The following is a 23,047-nucleotide window of genomic DNA, read 5'->3' as shown; positions in this document are numbered from 1 at the left end:
ACTCCAGCTGTGTTTCTGTCTTTTAGGGAAAAATCCAGAAATCTAGAGGTATAAGCGTCCACAAAGTTATTCAAACAGGAGAGTTCGGAGAATCAACACTCTGTTACGAGAGTTGTCGTCTTCTAAAGACAACTTCTTTCATACTTTGGTAAAAAACAGAACATCATTAAGGACTTCAGAGACCCCATCAGTGCTAAAGACCATTTGACAGCATGTCTCATGTAACATTAGTTTTTTATGTGTGATTTGCAGCCTAATATTAAGTTGTATCCCATAATATGTCATGGTTTTTGTTTTTCTTCAGTTAGGTGGATCAAGGTGAATTAGGTGAAAACAATCAAAACCAGAGGGAAAACAGATAAAGACAGGAAGTGAAGCAAGACAAGACACATGAGCAGGAAAATAACAAAATAAAACAGGCAATAACCAAAGAAAGCCCAAAACCATGACGTAATATTGTTCATCAAATCGATCTAAAAGTGATCCCAACGATATCATTGTAGTTGTGGTGTGGACTCTGCCATCCGCTTGAGTTAGGACGATTTTAAAAACTATATATTTATAGTTATTGCTCTTGTGTGGACAGCCCTAAAAAACAATAAATAAGTCTCATATCTCCCAAAATAACAAACCACTAAACTAGTGGATTTATTTTTATTTTTACATAAATCATATAAACCAAGTGTTAAATAATTACTGTTACAGCTGCTATGATAACACTGTTTAAAGAAAGAAGCTGCATGTCGTGTCTGAGGTGGATGACACTGACTGTAACACAGAATCCTCAGTGAAAAAGACAGATCTACGACCCTGGTTTGCCAAAGGTTTATATCTTGGCTTGCAGTGAAAACACCACACTTTCTACAGTAATTTTGATAACTACAACCATTACTATCATAGTATTAACATAATTATTCAAATCAGACAGTATATTGACAGTGTATGGAACTATTGTTTGGATAGCACTCATTTGGGACAGGTATATATACATGATCAGGCATTGTTCACATCAATTTTTCCAGTAGAATCCAAACAATGCTCAGACGCAGTTCTGATATTAACTTCAGGGGCAGCCAGAAGTTGTTCTGACCCAGTTGCAGTCAGACAGGATAAAGCCCCGATTGTCCTCCTCAGCAGTGCAGAGTCCAGTATGTCCAGGCTCAAGCAGACATGGGTTCATAGGTGTGGAAGTGGATTCCCTTGGAGCAGGTGATCTTCATTACCGCTCCATTCAGACTGGAGTCCACGATCAACCTCATCATGCCCTCTGCTATCAGTGACGGTCTGGAGACAAACAGAGAGGGAAAAGGTTGAGATAACACACACACACACACACACACACACACACACACACACACACACACACACACACACACACACACACAGTCTCTCTAAGTAAGGGCAGTAGGAGGTTTATTACTGTCTTTTTAGGGGGGGGGTCTGCACAGGAAATACATCACTAATTACTGATCTGAGTGTGCGTGTGATCAGGAAGTCATCTGGCCTCAACTTCCTCTTTTACTAAATGCTTCTCTCCGGCTGCTCGTCTCTGAGCTGCACAATTTGAACTTTTAAAGAAAGCTTCCCAGAGCCCTAAACAAACACAGTCTGGTCAGTCCAGTATTAACACATTAATGACTAAGGACTATATAAAGTATGTTAAAGAAAAGCCCTGCAGGTGTGTTAAAAAAGAAAGCAAATGCAAACACAATGTTAAATATCTAGTAAATATCTAAATAATAGCCTATTTACACTGGACCAAACATATTATTGAAACAGAAGTTGACTTGAATCCAATGGTACCAAACTAGAGATACAGCACTTTACAACTCATTTTATCCCATAGGGATACATTATAAAAGGTCTGAACCAAGAAAAAAATTATATATAATTTTTTCTATATTGTTACTTTCCAGAATGTGTGTATTAATATGAGGAAGATCTGATAATGCTAACCTACTGTACTAGAAGTGTCTTCCTGGAAAATGACATTAAGACATTAAGACATTATGACGTTAATGTAACCTGACTGATTTGAAAACTTTCAGTGGATTTGTGCTTAGCTAAACTAGGACTCCAAAGGACCAATGTGTAAGACTCAGTGGCATCTAGCAGTGTAGTTTCAGATTGCAACTCTCTTGCTTCACCCATCCCTTCTAAGTGAACGGAAAATGTTAAATGTCCTATCTAGAGCCAGTGTTTGGTTTCTGGGCTACTGTAGAGACATGGCAGTTCAACATGGCGCACTCCTTGGAAAGGCTCATTCTAAGGTAAAAAAACCCCAGCAATTCCTATATTCAGGTGATTATACACTACTTAAAAACATAGCTATGAATGTTATATTCCATTTCTGCCAATAGATCCTCCTGTTACACACTGGACCTTTAAGCATTGTAAGGAAATGATAAAATTCCACAGTGGACATTAATGGGTTCACAGTTCTGATCAATGCTCACTACTATCTGTAATCAACCACTATAGTGAAGTGATGGAGGGACATCTGATTCTTGCATAGCTGTCCTACTATGTCTCTGCTTTCAGAGCGTCTCCAAATAAACACATGCCAAGTTTCCTGAAAGATGAAGTATCATTCGGCTGCCAAGTCGCTGCTTGAGTGAAATAAGAATGTAATCAGAACAGAAGGAGTGGCTCTGAATATTTTCAAGGACACATATTTTTAACTGCAGTTTGTTTGGAAAGAGCCATTAGTTCACAAACACAGAACATCACCAAATCTGACATCCTAAGTGGAAAGAGCAAAGCACATTAGTAGATACAGCTGAATGTCCTCTGGTTGACACGGCTCTGGCTTTGTTGACCAGTAACTGCAAGTACTAGTGACACATTAATCAATGTAATTATTCCTATTACTTGTATTTACATAACACATTCCACATTGAAAAGCTGTATTCTTACAGCAGTACTCTATAAAACCAGAGTACATGAAGTGAATGTGTGGTTTCTATACTGTTATTAAGTTGACTGGTACACATTTCTAGTCTTCTGACCACAAAAGCACCCATTCACACAGTGATGGCACGTGCAACTGCTCATCAGGGAGGAACTAACCCTTCACACACACTCACACACCAATGATACAAGTGCATGAGAACTTGTGGCCAAATGCAGGATACAACAGACCAATGCTGTTGTATTTCTAGATCTGTAGCTCTCATATACATGTATGTACAGTGAATGTGTAGAGTTTTGTATTGCACTACTGGAATTACTTTAATGTCCTCAACCTGCATTTGAAAGTACATAGTTAAACTAGCCTATTAAGTGTTAAAAAAAAAAATAAAACAAAATGTAAAATGGATTGCACTTATATAGAACCTTTTTAGTCTTCCAACCACTCAAAGCCCTTTACACTACATGCCACATTCACACATTCACACACATTCATACACTGATGACAAAGACCATCACAAACACAATTGATAGAAAAGAAGTTCCTTTAAGGAAAGAGGTGGAGAACCACTGCTATAAGTGTTGTAATGGTCTTGGTTTGATGATTAATAAGAAATAAAATAAATGAATGAATAAATGTATAAGAATAATTCAAAGACAAATGTGATACATAATCTTCATCATCACCTTCTTAGCACAGCGGCACTCTTCTTTTGCAAGCACATTAACACCTTTGCATTGGTTTCACACATTTCTCTCCCCCTCTCACCGAACAAAACAGATCTCACTCTAAAGCGCTATTGGATTAACTGTGTTACACTAAAGGAAAGCATCTATTCACAGCTGATAGAAAGTACTTATTATTATTATATTACAATACTTATAATTCATAATGATGAATTTCTAATGCACCTGTGTGAAACTCCTTTGCACAACTCTTCTATCAGATAGCACCTCAGCATTGTTATTTACAAGCATGGATCATAGAAGCCTGTAGTGTACATGAACATTTATTTCTGAGTTTTGTTTTTTAAAAAAAAAAGGTTCTTGAAGAAAGAATGTGGTTCAAAAGCAGTTGTAGAGTGTAGAGGTTGCTTTTACTTCACTACATTTGTCTCAAGGCTACACATGAACACGTGGCTTTTGGGCCACATGTGGTGGACAGAAACAGGAAACCAAATGAGCAACATGACTTACAGAGTGGTTAACAAACATTTGCAAGCAGCTTCCTAATTTAACAACAAACTGCTCCTACAGTTGCAGGGTGCTGTTAAAGATACAGCTTAGGTTTCAAGATGTGAACTATTTGACAGCTGTTGAACTAGAAAATGCATTCCCTGCAGAAAATGCATGTGAATGGTTCTATGGTGAAGAGAGAATGCAGTACAAAAGCTGGACCATAATGAATGTTTGAGTGTGTCTAGTCTAGATGGATAATGAACAGTTCCTGGGCACAGAAAGACCTGCACACAAGAATAAAATGAATAGTAGTACAATAGTGCAATTTTATAATACAGTAACAAACAAACAATCTACAGTACAATCTACAGTACAATCTACAGTACAATCTACAGTTCAATCTACAGTACAATCTACAGTACAATCTACAGTACAATCTACAGTACAATCTACAGTACAATCTACGGTACAATCTACAGTACAATCTACAGTACAATCTACAGTTCAATCTACAGTACAATCTACTGTACAATCTACGGTACAATCTACAGTACAATCTACAGTTCAATCTACAGTACAATCTACTGTACAATCTACGGTACAATCTATAGTTCAATCTACAGTTCAATCTACAGTACAATCTTAAAATCAATTCTAGCTATCAAGTAATCAATAAGAAGACTGATTTAAAGACCATAAATGACTCAAAAGTCCAATTCAAACCGTTGTTCTCTCAGTAAAAAACATGAATGAATGAAGTGTACAGTAATGTCCAGTCCACTATGTAACAATACATTCACAGTGAAACTAGTTACGTGTGTGTGAGTAAACTTACTGTAAAACTCCAAACTTGCTCATGCTGCGTTTGAAATCGTCCTTGAACTTGACAAACTTGCCCATGTTGTCCTCGTGCTCCACTGAGTGCAGTAGAGGAGTGTCGACGAAGGCCGGACACAGGACGTTGATGCGAACGCCGTAGTTGCCCAGAGAGGATGCGTCCTGCGAGAACAGGTACAGTGAGTGTTGAAAAGGATTTCATTTCATCCATTCTGCAAAAGCTCAAGATGACTTTTTACACCGTCTCATTCACTGTGCGTGCCTTACCGCCATAGCTCTAGTGAAGCCGATGACTCCGTGTTTAGTAGCAGTGTAGACAGGCTGATGAGGAGAATGCAAGAAGGCTGAAGAACAAGAGGAGACAAACACGTTACCAACGGCACCGCAGAGCAAAGATTAATCAGTAAACAAGTCATGTTACTGTGGTGTAGCTCCTTCGTAACCTAACATTAGCATTTTACTTCTGGCGAATCAAAAATCCTAAAAGTAATGTTCATTTATGAAGATTATTAAAAGTTTATTTTCTGCAACAATCCAAAATATTGAAATACTAAGTCAATATTTTGAGAATGTTTATCATTATAATGACTTACAGAATCTTTTTTCCCCCTGTCACATGGGTAGGAATGGGCTTCCATAGTATACACACCCAGTCATATTTAGAAGAGGACTGAAACAAAAATATGCTAATTCACATTTGCATGAACACATTTCCCCAGAAAACGATATACTGACACAGACTTGTTCGTGTTCAGACAAGTCTGTGTCAGACACACACACACACACACACACACACACACACACACACACACACACACACACACACACACACACACTGATGTTATCAAGAGTGAAATAAGTGAAAACTGATGACCATATGTTTGCTGTTACTGGAGGCTGAACTGTTCTAGAGCTCCAAGATGATGTGTCCGACTACAAGAACATCCTCTGAAATCTTACAACAACACACAGCTCTAAAGTAAGCATATACAAATGTAAAAGATCCTCAGATGACCTTATTTTAAACAATGCCTATATTGAAATTCCACGAAAACACACAGCAGCAAAGTTCTTGTAAACTTAGTGGAATATTTAGCAGAATCCAGTTCTAACTGAAACCTATTAGAAAAAAACATTCCTGCTTTATTCTTAATGTGCTGCACAAAGGTCACCTTTAGTGCATCACCTGTATGTCATGACTAACTGAAACACTATGCACATTACAGTAAGAATGCACTGACAGTAGCAAATTCTTTAGAGTGAAATATGGGACAGAGCTCTGCCCCAGGCTTTGTTGCCTGTAAGTAATTACATAATCTGTTGGTAAGAGTTGACATAACAGCTACTACCTGTGCACAGTTTCAGGAAACACTATATCTATTGGAGAAGAAAAAGGTTAGAAAAGGAAATAAACAGAGGAAACTGTTCTGGTGAATGTGATTTAATGCATTGTTGGGGTTGGGGTTCGGGGAGTTTTCCGAAATAACTCATATTTTGGCCAAACATGTAGAATTCATATATCTGTTGGGTGGAGCTCTGATTTATGTGGTCTTCTTGATTTAATTTGCATGTAATTAAATAAATAATTCATCCTTTCTTTATCCAGCTGTCTGGACTTCTGTTGGAACAATATTGGATATTTTGTATAACTTAGATCCATAGCTATATATAGATTTTGAAAAATGATTCTAATGTTTCAATTCAATTCAATTCAATTCAATTTTATTTGTATAGCGCCAATTCATAACAGAAGTTATCTCAGGACACTTTTCAAATAGAGCAGGTCTAGATCGAACTCTTTAAAACATTATTTACAGAGACCCAACAGTACCACCATGAGCAAGCACTTGGCGACAAGGGCAAGGAAAAACTGCCTGTTAAAAGGCAGAAACCTAGGATAGATCCTTCGGCTCTAGGTGGGTGGTCGTCTGTCTCGACCAGTTGGGGTGAGAGAGAGAGAGAGAGAGCGAGAGACAGAGAGAGAGAGAGCGGGAGACAGACAGACAGACAGGTGCACAGCAACAACAGTATTGGCAATGGCAATCTAGCAGGACCATGGCAGGAGGCTCCACCAGGGTCGACAAGAACCTTTTTCCTGAAGTTTCCTGAACCTTACAATCAATATTATATAAAAAAAACTTCCCTCTCACCCTCTTGGGGTGGTATCTGTGTCATCCTCAAGCTCGGGTCCTCTACCAGAGGCCTGGGAGTTTGAGGGTTCTGCAAAGTATCTTAGCTGTTCCTAGGACTGTGCTCTTCTGGACTGAGGCTTCTGATGTTGTTCCTGGGATCTGTTGGAGCCACTCCCCCAGTTTGGGGGTCACTGCCCCGAGTGATCCTACTACCACGGGGACCATGCTCACCTTGACCTTCCACATCTGCTCCAGCTGTTCTTTCAACCCTTGGTACTTTTCAACCTTTTCATGTTCCTTCTTTCTGATGTTGGCGTCTGCTGGTATGGCCACATCTATCACCACCGCTTTCTTCCGCTCCTTGTCTACCACCACTATGTCTGGTTGGTTGGCCAGGACCTGTTTGTCAGTCTGGAAGCTGAAGTCCCACAGCACCTTGGCCCTGTTGTTCTCAGCCACCTTCTGTGGTGTGGCCCATTGGGATTTGGGTACTTCTATTCCATACTGGGTACAGATGTTCCTGTACACTATTCCAGTCACTTGGTTGTGTCTCTCCATGTACGCTGAACTGGCTAGCATCTTACACGCTGCTACTATGTGCTGGACTGTCTCAGGGGCATCTTTGCATAGTCTGCACCTTGGGTCAGATCTACTCTTGTAGATCTTGGCCTCTATGGCTCTTGTACCTAGGGCCTGTTCTTGTGCTGCCATGATCAGTGCCTCTGTGCTGTCTCTGAGTCCAGCCTTTTCCAGCCATTGGTAGGTCTTCTCGATATCAGCCACTTCTTCAATTTGGCGGTGGTACATGCCATGTAGGGGCTTGTCCCTCCAGGTTGTCTGCTCCTCTTCCTCTGCACTCTCATCGGGTTTCTGTTGCCTGAGACATTTACTTAGCAGTTCATCCTTGGTGGCCATTTTTCTGATGTACTCTTGGATTTTTGATGTTTCATCCTGGATAGTGGCCTTGATGCTCACTAGTCCTCGGCCTCCCTCTTTCCGCTTAGCGTACAGTCTCAGGGTGCTGGATTTGGGGTGAAACCCTCCATGCATGGTGAGGAGCTTTCTTGTCTTGATATCTGTGGCTTCTATCTCCTCCTTTGACCAGCTTATGATCCCAGCAGGGTATCTGATGACTGGTAGTGCGTACATGTTGATGGCTTGGATCTTGTTCCTGCCATTCAGCTGACTTTTCAGGACCCTTACTCTCTGGAGGTATTTGGTTGTGGTTGACTTCCTTGCGGCTTCCTCATGGTTTCCATTAGCCTGTGGGATACCAAGGTACTTGTAGCTGTCTTGGATATCACCTATGTTGCCCTCTGGTAGGTCAACCCCTTCAGTTCTGATCATCTTGCCTCTCTTTGAGACCATCCGGCCGCACTTGTCCAATCCGAATGACATCCCTATGTCGTTGCTGTAGATCCTGGTGGTGTGGATCAGCGAGTCGATTTCTCGCTCATTCCTGGCATACAGCTTGATGTCATCCATGTAGAGCAGGTGGCTAATTGTTGCTCCACTTCGGAATTGGTACCCATAACGTAATATATATATATATATATATATATACTACTACATCGTGACACACAGAACACACTGACTCTGCTTAGGTTTTTTACCTCTTCCAGCTCTTTGATTTAGTTACACAACCCATAAACTCCACTCTCATCAACTGCCTTTCCATCAGTTTTCTGTGAAAAACCACTGACGTATGTGCTTCAGGGTCTGTGAAGGTAAGCCAAGGCAAACGTGTCTTAAACTTGTTTTCTTTCTAACGACCAGCAGGGGGCAGCTCCATTGGCTGGAAAAAAGAAGTCTGATAGTATTGAGTCATGTGCCGAAAGGACCAGACTTCACACTTTTCCTAATGACTTTATGGTCTCACTCTTTAGTTTCAGTCTTCTTCCATTCAGCATGATGTTCATTTAGTAAATGATGGTCCCATTTAGAGTAAAACAGACCATAAAGCAGGGTATGCCTGAGTCTTTCCAGCTCACTGCACAGAACTCATCAAACTGTCGAACCAGGCAGTTCTGATCAGATATTAATCAATATTCTGTTACTGTGTTGACTATTTCTCTCTTAAAATCATTTCAGAAACATATTTTAGTGTACTGTTTATCTGGAATACAAGAGTGTGTGTGACCTGCTACAAGTCAAAACTAGACAGTGAGCACAGCACCATTCCTGGCTCCAGAAAACCAACTTGGTAATGGTCATAATACCAAACTCAAGGCTTCTAAACGGTACTCCACAAAAAACGAATGTTGTGAAAAACACACGCTACCTGCCCAGCACTAAATGACAGATAAATTTAGCAACTAACTAGTGAACGTAATGAAACATTTAGCTAACAAGCCAAACAATTTTCCTCTAGAGGTGATGGAGATCAAAACAGAGGTAACAGGAGAGTGATTATTGGAATACATCCCACAGGTGGTCTGTGGTGCAAAAAAAATGCTTCAAGATCATCCCTGTCCCCAAAAAATCAAGGACTACAGGACTCAATGGCTACAGATCTCTCATCCTGACCTCTGTGGTAATGATGTAGTTTGAGCAGCTTGTGCTGTAGACCCCCATTACTTTGATTCTAGCTCCCTCAGGAAAACTTAAAAAGCAAGAAAAGGGAAAAATTATACTGGTGGTAATGATACTTGGCGAATAGCAGCAAAGAGTCACGACAATACAATGATGCTTTGTGTTTCTCTGGTATAACCAAACAGGAACAAGCTAACAGCTCACTCATCCAGTATGTGTGGTTGATTGATTGCTTGGATTAAGAACAGCATGTTATCCTTTTATGAGGAGAAAAAACCTAGTGACATTTTCACTAATCCTTTTAATTAACTGCTTCCAGTCCCATCAAAAGCTTGCGTGGTCTTTAAAGTTGTGTAATGTATACATAATGTGGTCTGGTGCTTCCTTAGAACAACTTATTCCTGCAGGGTTTTTGTTTGAGTTTAGACAAAGGTTACAGCTTTTACAGACCTGGCCTGGGAAGTATTGGCCCATCAGGACTATATAAAACCATAAAAGAGCAGGAACTACCTTGTAAAACGTGTGTCTGTGTGTGTGTGTGTGAGTGAGTGAGGGTGTGGGTTTGTAGAGAGCAAAACACAGATGAACATTTTTGGAGTATGAACTTTTCCATGACGGAGACAGAGGTACAGAATGATCCAGATCAACAGTTTCTGTTCTAGTGGATGTCTGCCAACCTTGTCTCATGTATTTCCTCCAATAACATGCACTCAAGGAAGACAGGAACTGTTTTCATAAGCCTGGCTTCCAGAGACTTGGAGAAATTCATCATCCGTGACATTTTGACATAAATATGTGTGTCCTTTAGAAAGGAGTGGTCCGTAAGACATGTGCTTAAAACTAGGACTGAAGTGTCACTGGTCTCTGCACACATTTATATCTTGCAAATTTATTGCACAAATCAAATTAAACAAAGGTAAATGATTAACTTTTCTTTAATCTGTAATTTGAGACTTTTCAAATTCAGTGCAATGTGCTCTCATCTCCTGGCTCAGAGGTCGCAGACTGTAGCATTACATAATACACATTTCAGAACAACCATTCATATTGACAACGTAAAATAGCAGTATGATATTTTGAAATAGCAGTGAAATTTTTCATAAACTAAACCTTTATGTTCCTTCATTCTCGTCGGTGTTTACAATCCACCGTTGGCCAACGTGCAGGATGCAGAGCGCATGCTCGCTGATCAGATACTATGTGTGGAGCGAACAAGCCTGTTCTCTATTCCTGCATACAGGTAAAAATTAAAGCTCTGTAAACTTGGTGTGAGGACAACAAAGAAGTGGAACAGTGAAGCTGTGGAGGGTCTTTGAGCGTGCTTGGCTGTACTGACTGTTATGTTAGCAACAGTTTCTGTGAGGAGGGGTATGTAACATCATGGCCCAGTTGACAAACCCTGGTTCACAGCTAACTGAGAATCAAAATACAGGTTTAACATGGTGGTAAGAGATGCTACGTGAACTCTGAGAAACTTCAACACAAGTTCTCAGCAATTGACTCTGGATCTGTCTGAAAGGGTCAACAGATCACCAACTATAAACCTAAAGCCCAGCCACTCCACTACTGACCTGGTCAATGATCTGAATGTGATTACTGTCAAACTGAAAGACAAAGGCATGGGCCTCTCCACAGCTGTCAACCTCAGAGGGCCCTACCACAATGAAGACTATCCTGGAGAAAGACTGAAGAGGGAGAAGCAACAGACTGTTCAAGAGACAGAACCCGTGAAGAGCAGCAGAAGAGCTGTCTCTCCTTCCAGCCTGAAGCACTGTGCTGATCAGCTATCTCTGGTCTTTATCTTTAACAACTGACTGGAGACATGCCACATACTACCATAGCACTCAATGGCTACAGATCTCCCGCTCTGACCTCTGTGGTAATGATGTAATTTGAGCAGCTTGTGCTGTCTCACCTCAAAACCAGTTTGGCTACAGAGCTAGCAGTGGACAATGCAGTAAACACAGCCTCCCACTTGATCCTCCAGCACCCGGACTGCTCAGGAACCTATCCAGGATGCTGTTTGTGGATTTTACTCTGCCTTTAACACCATCATCCCAGGCTCTACCACAGAAACAAGATCTCTCATCTGGGGATGCTTGACTCCACCTGCAGGTGGATCACTGACTTCCTGTCTGACAGGAGGCCGCACCACCATCTCTCGTGGGGAAAAGTTCGCCTACAGATTGACCATCGGGTGACCTGGTGTGGACAGAACACCTTAGAGCTTAATGCTCTACAGACAGTGGAGATGATTGTGGATTTCAAGAAGAACCCAGTCCCACCCACCTCCCAGTTAACACTGGAGTCCTTCAGCTTCACCCAGGACCTCAAGTGGGAGCATCAGTTTCACCACCAAAAAAGCTCAGCAGAGGATTTACTTCCAAACCAACCCTTTAAAATCGGTGATGGTGCACTTCTACACTGCCATCACTGAGTCCATCCTCACCTCCCCATCACCATATGCTATGCTGCTGCCTCTCCCGAAGAAAAGGGGAGACTGCAGTGAATCATTTGCTGTTGATAAGGTGTGTGTGTGTGTGTGTGTGTGTGTGTGTGTGTGTGTGTATGTGTGTGTGTGTGTGTGTGTGTGTGTGTGTGTGTGTGTGTGTGTGTGTGTATGTGTTACCTGCCATAGAGGACACATTGATAATGATGCCGCCTTCTTTGCCGTACTCTTTACTCATGTGTTCCAGTGCCAAGTAGGTCCCTTTAATTACAGAGGTCTGTATAGATAAGGAGACAACACAGGCAAAAGAAAAAAAACAAAAGGCAAATTCAGCATAAGTGAGCAGGAAGTGAAACCAAAAGGAAAGAATGTTTGAACCTACTGATAAGTGGAGGTGTTGATACAGATGTCCTCTTTGCAGTCAGTTTTCACTGAAGATTTTACTTACCTAATTATATAGAAACCAAATCCCCTCAGTGATAATGAGATAATATGTATGTGTTTAATGGACTTCCGTAAAATATATGCTGTGCCATAATGAAATGAACCAGTTTTTAAAATAATTTGTCGTTTTCCCCCAATTCCAGCAAATGATAACAAACAGATGATGAAATGCATACAGTATATCACAAGGGTAAAGGTATAAAACTCAATGTTGCAATGTTCATTATGCTGCACAAAGTGTTGGAAAGAACACACAACATACAGCACTACATATTTTGCTATTGTTAGAGCTTTGCTGAAGCCAAACAAACTTTGACCGCTAAATTCTTGTTTACTTGGGACCCTGAATGTACTCAGTAAATCTCATGTTAACCTTTAGATTTAGATTTCTACTCTGGAGAAGTACAAAGTTTGGGCTGTTGCTGATAGGGCTAAGTTTAAGGCTAGGTCCTATGGGGATCTTGAATCTCCACAAAATATTTCATAGCAATTTGGCCAGTTGATGTTGTGATATCCTGCTCCGACCAACTGACACCACCATCCTAAGGCTCTGTCATTAGCATTAATGGTTATTACATCCATTATTACATTATAACATGGTGCAAGACAGCTCAGGTAAATAAAAGCCCAATATTTTTGCTATATTTATTGCAATAAGCAGCTAGCTTTGGAAAAAAAGAAATGTTTCTAGAAAATAACGTAGAAGAGTCTAGTAAAAGGAATGTTGGGAAAGTGCATTAAGTGCATGTCGGTTTATCTGAATGAGTGGGATTAAACTATGCATAGCATTACCAAGAGATGGCATATCAGATGAAAAAGATAGTGCCCTGAGGTACCCACAGCTAACATCACTCTAGTGCATCACTCCAGTGCTGTCTAGGGTGCTTTTCCAGTGATAAAGTGCCCTCTGGGGTTCCCTTGTATGCCCCTGCCCCTCACACAGCTATCACTGTTCCCACACCAGCAGTGTATGTAACAAGGTCTGGTCACATTGTACTGAAAACAAGCCTGTTTCTCTTGTGACATGATGCTCAGTAATTCATTTGGGATTAGCTTTGATTTACAAAACAATGCTCTGCTGATGCAACTATGACAGGAAAGGAAGGACTGTAAAGGAGTAATTTCAGTTAAAAATGTTGGTATCAAATGATATGATATGGTCTTAAATCTACTGTCCATTTACTGTTGTTCACTTCTCTTCATTACGTTCTCTGAATGGATGTCATTGCCGTTCTCATTTTATGGCATGGCTGCATGCAGGACAACCATCTGTACAGCAGCTCAGGACTCAAGAGTCTAACACCCTAAAGACAGGTACTGTATCTGAGCAGCTGAAGAACTGTGTCAACTCATGTGAACTCTGCTTTTTTGCCTTTTGAGTGATGGGGTTATGAGTATAAATTGGGAGGCTGTCCATGTTTTTCCAGTGCTGGAAGTTGAGCTGCATGGTGAGATTCTACTTAGGCCTGCTGATGTAATGGAGGAGTCTGAAAAGCCTCGAGAGGGGATGTTGCACTCTGGGGTCTTTTAGGGACAATGAGGCCTCCAGTTTGACAGCAGAAGCATTAAGGATATCAGTAAAGCGTTTTTTCAACCACCACAGCGGCAGTGTTGCTAGAACTGGTTGAAAAGGTCATATAAGATATCGCCAGCTCCACATAATGTTATTTCAGCAGTAGAGTTTAAACCCAGCAGCCTCCAGACAAAAGAAATTGCATTTACCTGAGGGAACTGCTTATGCACATGAATGCAACCGGACACACTGAAATCTCATCTTAAAAATAAAGCTGTGTCTTTCCTTCATATTGGCTCATTTATGGTATATTGTTTTCTAAGGCTTATTAAACCAGTTACATTTCTGCATGCATACAAAGTCATAATTTTGTGTAAAAGTCTTGTGTACTCACAATTAGTAACGTGGTGTTTTTTCTTATTCTTTTTGGATACTTGCATGGTTGCAAGGCTACAATTTATCAATTAAATAAATATTCTGCTGGACAAGAAATTACATTAAGTTAATGTAATATATTGTAACCACCAAAAATGTATATATCATAGTATTTTAGTATTAGAAATAGCAATAACTTATATTCTACTGTTGCTACTCATCAGTGAGTTTTTGGTAATTTGATATTATCATAATATAATAGCTGCAGTACGTGGCTTTTAGAAAAATAACTTTCACTATATCCTGGCAGTAGCACATGAGACAGATAAAAATCAGGTTCCTCTGACTCCTCTTAGTGCTCCAAATGGCATTTGTGAGAATCCACCGGGTCTGAATGAAAACAACCAATCAGACCCGAGAAAGATAGTTGATTGCTGAGTCCTGTTTTCGGGTCATCAAATACCAACATTTTGTGTTGGCGACTTGAAGACTGTTGATTGTTGAGTCTCCTAAGAATGAGACTCAACACACTAGGAGGAGCCAGAGAAACCAGATTATCTGTCTCATGACAAAGTTTCACCAAATATGACCTCTGCAGCTTAGTAGTAGTGTTTGATTTGTATATCAGAGTATCCTCCTGGGTTTAGTGCACTTATTTCGTTTGTGCATCCTGTCCAGAGCTTCTAAGAATTAGAAAAAAAAAGATCTGATTACCAGTTGTCTGTCTGACAGTAATGTAGTAGTCAAAGCTGATGACTGTCAGCAAAATAGTCATAACGGAAGAGTGCAAAGATAACATTGTAGTTCTGCCTTATCGGCCAATTACACCCTTGCTGTCAAACTAGAGACCTGCATGTTTATCATTATCTTCTAGCAGACTGGGCTGAGGGATTATTATCATTCAGTCATATCAGATTTTGTATGAACTACTGGCAACACTCCCTCAGGTTTCTACTGGTTGGCCTATGTTTCAAATAGAAATTGATGAAAATGTAAATGCACTGGCTGCTCTATTTCTTTCAAACACAAGAAAACTTGTGGTCACTTTGAAACCACAATGGGTCAAGTTTCAAATGAGATCGTAGAAGGATCCGTCTGAAGTGAATTTCTTATTGCCTTAGTAGCTGTTGGTTAATGTCCTAGTGGGACAGGAAAACAATGGCTCCATTGGCAGAAAGTGATTTTGTCACTGATTATATACAGAAGCACTTACTGACTTAGATCTGATTTAGGCCAGAAGGTTGTGTTTCCAGGCATTTTTGTAACATTGAGAAACCAACTTAAAAGTTTAAGTCAGTCTATATACTGTATGTATGAAGTCTTATTGTTCTTTAAACAAAAAATTTAAATGTAAGCGTGGAAATCACTCTAAACACTAAGTAAATCTACACGAGTGATGTTTTCTGATAGTGTCATCATTCATCAGATGAGAAACACACAGGATAAAACCTTTTCCAATAAGACATTCATTCATTTATTGGGTGAAAAGATTGGACCTTTAAAGTTGGACAGCTTACTGTGCTAACTGTTAGCTAACAGTGAACAGCACAACTTAAATTAGAATATTCAGCAACACAAAAAGTTTGGCCTCCCCAGTCTCACTCCACTTCCTTTCTAACTGATGTCTGTCATCAGGAGCGGAGGTCACAGACACAAAAATGTGATGATTTGGATTTTGAACACCTTGCCAAAGGACTGCAGTTGAAAATTAGCTTGCTGGCTAACATTGTCACATTAATGAACTAATCTTTCTGGCAAACACACACATACATACACTGGCCTGCAGTGCGTCTTACATCTACCATTTCTGTCTCCATCTGCATAAGGCTACTACTGATCCTGGCCCTGTGTGTGGCCCTGCTGTTGCAGCTTTTATTGACTGCGCGGTTCGAACTGGCTGTGGCAAAGCAACTGATGATTCACTTCTATTATAAAGATATGTAAGCACTGTTTTCAAGTCTCACAAAGTACATGTACTAAGTGCTACCTGGTCATGTTGTTACTTGTGTGTTGTGACCTGTGATCCCATCTGGATCACATTCCAACCAACTTCTTCAAAAGTGTTTTGACTGCCGGTCTGCTTAGAGCTTTCAACCATTCTTGGCATTCCATGTCATGTAGACTCAACGAGGTTCAGCAAATCTCTAACCTGCTGTTCCTCAGCACTGTTCTGGAGGAAGGTGAACGATCTCCAAATTAACAGTACTTTAAAAAACTACAACCCCTCTCTATTCCTTGCTTTTTCAGTGCTTCAGAGTAGCAATATTTTACACTGGTTTCCTCATGACGTCCTACTTCTAAAGAAACATCAGTTACAGTGAGTTAAATTGATTTTAGTTAAGGAATGAACATTTAATTTAGAGTACCACATGGCTAAATAATGTGTCCACTACTTTAATTAATCTTAACAACTAGGCATCCCCATCTGCAAGTAATCTGAAATATTGATTTCCTTAACATGTGGATGACACCTCCATAAACTTAATTCTGATATATTTAACCCTATGAAAGTGCATCTTTCACTAACTAACTAATACATCTAAAGAACATTATACGGGTCAGACATTTTCTTTTCTTGCCAAGATACAGAAGAGTATTGACCACTGAAATGTATTCAGGCATACAAATGGAGCTAAGCCTGCGAGCTAGTTCAGGCAGTCAACTCGAGCTGCGCTGCTATACACACATGACATGCCTCACTCCATAATCACTAACCAAGCGCACCCTTCCAATCTGGCGCTCTATTTAAACTGCACAATTTCCCAGCTCTCCCTCTGCTCTGTCAATGCCGCTGTTGCCCTGCATCTGTATTGCTGCTGCTGCGCTGTAATCCCCACCATCACCCCAGCATCCACCTGTAGGCTCTGACTGGGGGTTAAGGTATTTGGGGTCGGAGCCCAGATGCCAAAATGTTATGCTGCTGGAATAAACATTTCAAACATGACGTGAGAGTGTTAGTAATTTAAGTCATTATTGTTTTGTTGGCATATTTTGGCAGACAGGCACATTCTTGCTTTCAGTAAGCAGATGAGACAGGCTAACAGTCAGGTAAACATGTCCACTTCCTGAGGGGGGTACGAGATATTAATGGATAGCTTATAAGTACACGCCACTTTTCAGGACATTTCAGGATATAGTGAAAGAAATTTATAAAAGTTACCTACTACAGACATTAGCGTGTTATTCATACACCAGTTGGTGAGACCAGGCAGGAGGGGGATGTGGTCTTGAGGGTCACTGAGAGCCTCATATGAAGTAGATACTGGTACATGTGCAAGCAGTCCTTCCTCCCACATATGCAATACATAAGTCAGGCAGTCACCGATAGTGGGGGCTGTATTTTGTACAGATTGAAAAGCTCAGTAATCAGAAATGTGTGATTAGTTTGGGCTGTGTAAACTTGACCTGACTGAAAGTGTTGTCATCTTACCAGGTTGACTTGTATGGTCTTCTCCCAGTTCTTTTCATTGTTGATGCCGGCGTTGTTGATAACGATGTCCAGGCGACCAAACTTGTCCACAGTGCTCTGGAATGCATCTATTCAACAGAAACAAAAAGCCAGCAGTGACTGACTGTATACACTAACACAGTATCTTATACAGTAAGAGCTCAATGAGGATGGCTTTCTTCCAGCTTCAGCTCACTCAGTGACAACTCCAAATCAGAGCAGAAATACTACTCTCCACTGTTTTGCATTGATTATGACTGTGTAAGGATCATCAGGAAAAAGGGACACAGGGAGGGGGTAGAGTTGGCACATAGTGTCTGCCATGACAGAAACTCATTGCCATCATGAAAGCACACTGTTTATACAAGCACAGTCATTTACTCAATTACAGTGTACTCTGGAGCACTGAGCCACTCCTTCATCCACAGCTGATTCTCCAAACACACCATACTGAGTATCCTGGTTATGGGATTTTGTAGTGTCCTAGTTATGTTTTGCACACAAATAATAATAATAACAATTAATATTATTATTATTTAACTTATTTTGTCATATTCACTGAAACTTTCCCTATATCCTGACAGTAGAACATGAGACAGATAATCTGTGAAACAATCAGGTTCCTCTGGCTCCTCCTAGTGCTCCTTATGGTTTTTGTAAGAATCCACCGGGCCTGAACAAAAACAACCGAGGACCGAGGACTGATTTTTTTCACAGATTATCTGTCTCATGTACTACTGTCAGGATATAGTTAAAGTTTCAACAAATGTTAAGATGTAAAGACCCTTCCCCAAAATGAAACTGTAAATCTATCCATGATTAGCCCTCTCTAGGGACGGCCTGTTGAGCTCTCAACTCAGCTCACATACTACAGTGTAGTGTTAAGGACTGAAGGTAATAGCCCATATACTTGAACAATGTTTATACCTATAATAAATATAATAATTCAATGTTTTATGTGAATGTTAACTCATGTTGTTTGTTTGTATCGTTTTAAATTTGATTTTACAATAAAAAAAGGAAAATGTTTGTGGCAAGAAAGAAAATCTCACTTGAAATTCTCGATGAAAGCATTTGTGTGTTTTTCCGTTGCTCTCTAACAATGAGAAGCCACTCCTCCCCCACCAGAGTGTAAGCCCTCATGTTTTGCTTCCTTGTGTATGTTGCCAAACTGACTGCAGTCATGCTGATGGAACATCTGCAGAGAGACAGTGTGAATAAGGGGACATGCATTGGGCTCTCACACAATGAGCCTACTGCAAGTTCTCCCCATGTGAGCAGACAGATGTGGTTGGATAAGCAGCTGAAGGCAGAAACCTGAGATGGTAAAACCTGCATGTGTCATCACCTGCCGAATTCCACACAGGGACACCGTACAATTAGAAACAAACGAACCTGCTCTTAATAGACTCATCTGCGCATGCACACGCACAAGTGTCAGGAAGTACTAATACTCCGTTATTGTACTTAAGTGGCTTTTCAGGTATCCCTACTTTATTTGAGCATTTATTTTTATGACAACTTTTGATTAATCCTCCACATTTTTACACAAATATCTGTGTTTCTTTCAGTTTCCTTTCTTTAGTTTGAATGCATTTGAGAGGAATTGTTAATTATTATATATTTTTGCATCAAGACTAGTGCATACCACGCGTGACAGACAAAACACGGCAAAAATGACAAAAACAAAGTAAAAGACCTCCAATGGATGAAACAGACAATAGAGGGAGTTATGACCCAATTTAAAGTTTCAGTCAACTTTGTACAGAAACAGCCGGTAGAAATGTCCTTCAGAGAAAGTGAGAGAGCACTTTTTACCAATACGTACTTACTATTAATGCTTCTTAATGCTTTGAGAACTTCAGAGCCTGCACACTGCAATAAAATAGTTTAACTCAAATTGTTTGAGGAAACTGATTGCCTTAAACCGTTTAAGTTTATCAACTGTTTATCAACAAAATATTTGATTTGAGTAGAAATAATTAAAAATTTGTTAAAGTACCTTGAGTAAATTAAGTTAATTGTACCAATTCCATTTAAACTAGTAAGCATATTAATCTGATATGCAGTATTTTTCCAAACGTATTTAAAATGTGTTAACAGAATGTATCTGAATAACTAACTAATAATAACTAACTTAAATCCATCTTCTTTATACAAATGATACCACTTACGTTGAATTTACTCACTTTTCTTCAACTAAAGCAGCTGATAAAAACAATGTACAATTAAGTGATTATCCAAATGGTCGAATCACAAATCGCAAAACACTGTGTGTCAACTTAAAGAAAACGAGTCATGTAAGTGCACTCAAAACAATGGAGTTATTCAAGAGTTCATTTGAGGTCAAGTTGAGGTTAATTCACAGAAATGAGGTACTCAAAAATGTTTGTTTTTTTTAAAAACTTATTAAAGAAACATTTTCTTAAAGTAAGTTTTTTGGTCACTTTATTGAGCTGAATTTAAGAATGTTTTACTTTAATTAGAATATTAATAAATAAATCTTACAATAAGACACAATTTCTTCAAACCACATAATAAAAATAAATGACTTTTTCGTAACTGAAGGCACCAGAAGAACAAAGCTTTTTTACTTTCTTGAGATTCCTTTTTTCCAGTGTACTTTTTCACTTTTACTTGAGTAAAGAAGTTGAATATGTCTACCTCCGCCACCTTTGCAAAACACACATGCAAAAATGCACTGTGCGTGCTTGCAGAGAAACATACAAACCTATAAACACAATGAATTTCTTCTTATCACACACACAAACCCACACACATGCACACATATGCACATGCACAGACTGTCATTGGCTCTGCTGCAGGCTCACGCTGTGTCTACATCAACTGTAGTACTATCACACGGTTAGGAGTAACACCAAACAGCATTCCACAGCCGTTAGCCTGCAGGGATTTACTTTTTCACTGTCAGACAATGAATCCTTGTTCCTCTCCCTCGCTCCCTCGCTCCCTCAAAGACACACTTATTCATATACACAGACTTTAATTCACTTCTTCTTCTGTTTCTCACCCTGACACGCCCACACACACACACACACACACACACACACACACACACACACACACACACACACACACACACACACACACACACACAGCAGCAGCACTAACAGGTCTGCAGAAAAAGAGAACGTGAGAAAGTGCACAGCAGTTCATGGAGCAGTAAGCAATCGAGTTGAACCAATAATTGAAATACTGTAAAATAAATGCTCATGTGGCTGCAAAGCAAGACTAGAAAAACTTTAGCTGGACCACGGGTACAACCTGTTGGTATGACACACTGGAGTGACCAGGGCTCGCTGTTTCCACACACATATTGTGTTTGACTGAACCCGCTCTTTCACACCCGCTGAACCAACTCAGAGCGCAACAGCTCTTTCCAGGAAAAAGTTTCTAATGCGTGCCAAAAATAGTCCCTCACTCTTAGGGTCTTTCTGAAGTCACTTCCTCATTCATCACAAGGAAGTTTAGAAAGGTTGAGCAAAGTGCAACCCTCCTGTGAACACTCATATTCCACAGGCTACATGAGGAGTCATAATAAGAGGATTACACACCACAACACACTGAATGCACTGAGGAAATCTTATCTAAGTTTTCATATTGTGTCATTCAACAAGTAGTGAGTGATGTTGTTATCTCTGCGCTCATTGTCCTACAGACAGCATTACCTCTCAGTGCGTCTCCATTTGACACATCACAGGGAATAAAGGTGCAGTTGCCCTCTCCAAACTCGGCGTCCAGCTGCACCTTGCATTCTTCGCCACAGGTCTTGTTGAGGTCGACCACTGCCACCTGAACCACAGAACTCTGTTAGTGAGCTGGACCTTTTAAATTCACACACACACAGACACACACACACACGGACACAGACACAGGCAGAGCGGGAGGAAGTTTCTGTCCATCTCTGCAGAAGCTAGTACTAATATTTTGGTTTCAGTGTTATCATCTCACTAGTCAAATCAGGCTGCATAGATAAGGGACAAAAATAAAAGTCTAACGACATCATACCACAGTTAGTCTCGTTTCACAAGGTGTGAAAGAAGTTCTCAGAAACTAATTTACCTCCTAAGCCTCTTTGCTTCACCTTTCTTACCCTTAAAGTGCACGTTTCCTTCACTGTCAGATCCCTCGTTAATAAAGCCACTTAATCTTACAACATTATTAAAACAAACTTTGAGACTCATGAACTAGTATAAGACACATTAACACTTGGCCCTATTTCAACATATGCCCTGACCTTTAAAAACATATAAAAGCAGGAAGGCAGCTGTGGAGTGACAGTGACATATTGCTAAAGAAAACAAATGTGATAAAGTTGAGATAAGTGAAGTGAAGTGAAGAACTTAAAGCAGTGTTAGTGTGCATTCACTCAATTCAAGTTGAATCAGTAAAAGCCCAGCAGACATGCAGACAGTGAAGACTGAAAGACATTCTAGTGAGGTCAAAACAGGTTGTGTTTGAGCAGCACAGATAATAAGAGTTAAAGCTGCATCAGAAAACATGAAGTTAAAGCACTGAAGTGATAAAGTTCTGAAGCTAACAGCACTGACCTTGGCTGAGCTCTGCAGTAGGGACTGGACCACGGCTTTCCCAATGCCTTGAGCCCCCCCGGTCACCAGAGCCACCTTCCCATTCAGAGACATGGTCCCAGCACAGCAGCAGCAAAAAACCCTTCACACTTTTGTTCTTCCTCCTTCTGCCTCTCACACTTTGTTTCCTCTGGTCTCTCTCTCTCCTTTCTATGTCTCGCTGGCTTTTTCTTCTCTGTGTCTTCTCTTTCTCTGTCCTCCTCTGTGCGCTTGTGCACCTATCTGCTCTCCCCGTCACAGTCATAGGCTTTCTCACTCTTGTGTGTGTTTTCACTCCTTTAGCAGGGCTGTTTGCCTGCCCCCCCCAGCTTATCAGTCTAGGCAAACAGTGTGTGTGTGTGTGTGTGTGTGTGTAAGAGAGAGAGAGAGAGAGAGAGAGAGAGAGAGAGAGAGAGAGAGAGACAGAGACAGAAAGAGAGAGAGGGAGAGGGAAAGAAAGAAAGAGAGAGAGAGTCAAAGGCTAAGTAAACTCTGTAGGATAGTAATTACAGGTTTTATGCAGCTAGTTGTACCTGCCCTCCTGCTTCCTTCAAACCTCCTCCTCCCTTTTTCTACACTACTCTTACTCCTGTTTCATCCATACACCTGAGCTCTTCACACACGTCACTGTTTCTTGAC

General features: G+C 40.4%; 1 protein-coding gene across 1 annotated transcript; it reads right to left on the bottom strand.

Moving 5' to 3' along the window:
* Window positions 1-616: 616 nt before the first annotated feature.
* Window positions 617-22,890, bottom strand: hpgd (15-hydroxyprostaglandin dehydrogenase). Its single transcript, XM_051386169.1, has 7 exons — window positions 22,391-22,890; window positions 21,509-21,632; window positions 17,802-17,908; window positions 12,220-12,316; window positions 5,194-5,270; window positions 4,925-5,088; window positions 617-1,284 (listed from the first exon to the last, which is right to left on the bottom strand). The coding sequence occupies exons 1-7, from the start codon at window positions 22,481-22,483 to the stop codon at window positions 1,161-1,163; spliced, it is 786 nt and encodes a 261-aa protein (XP_051242129.1). The 5' UTR covers window positions 22,484-22,890; the 3' UTR covers window positions 617-1,160.
* Window positions 22,891-23,047: the final 157 nt, after the last annotated feature.

This window comes from Dicentrarchus labrax, unplaced genomic scaffold (genome assembly GCF_905237075.1).
Source record: "Dicentrarchus labrax unplaced genomic scaffold, dlabrax2021, whole genome shotgun sequence".
Taxonomy (NCBI): Eukaryota; Metazoa; Chordata; class Actinopteri; family Moronidae; genus Dicentrarchus; species Dicentrarchus labrax.
Note: the sequence above shows the minus strand (reverse complement) of the source record. Positions and strands in the feature narration are given on the sequence as shown.

Excerpts from the sequence above, each read along its gene's own strand:
- hpgd (XM_051386169.1), bottom strand. The coding sequence starts at position 22,483 with ATGTCTCTGAATGGGAAGGTGGCTCTGGTGACCGGGGGGGCTCAAGGC. Across the intron at positions 21,633-22,390 it reads TACTGCAGAGCTCAGCCAAG|GTGGCAGTGGTCGACCTCAA; the intron begins GTCAGTGCTGTT and ends TCTGTGGTTCAG. Across the intron at positions 5,089-5,193 it reads GCTTCACTAGAGCTATGGCG|GACGCATCCTCTCTGGGCAA; the intron begins GTAAGGCACGCA and ends CTGTTCTCGCAG.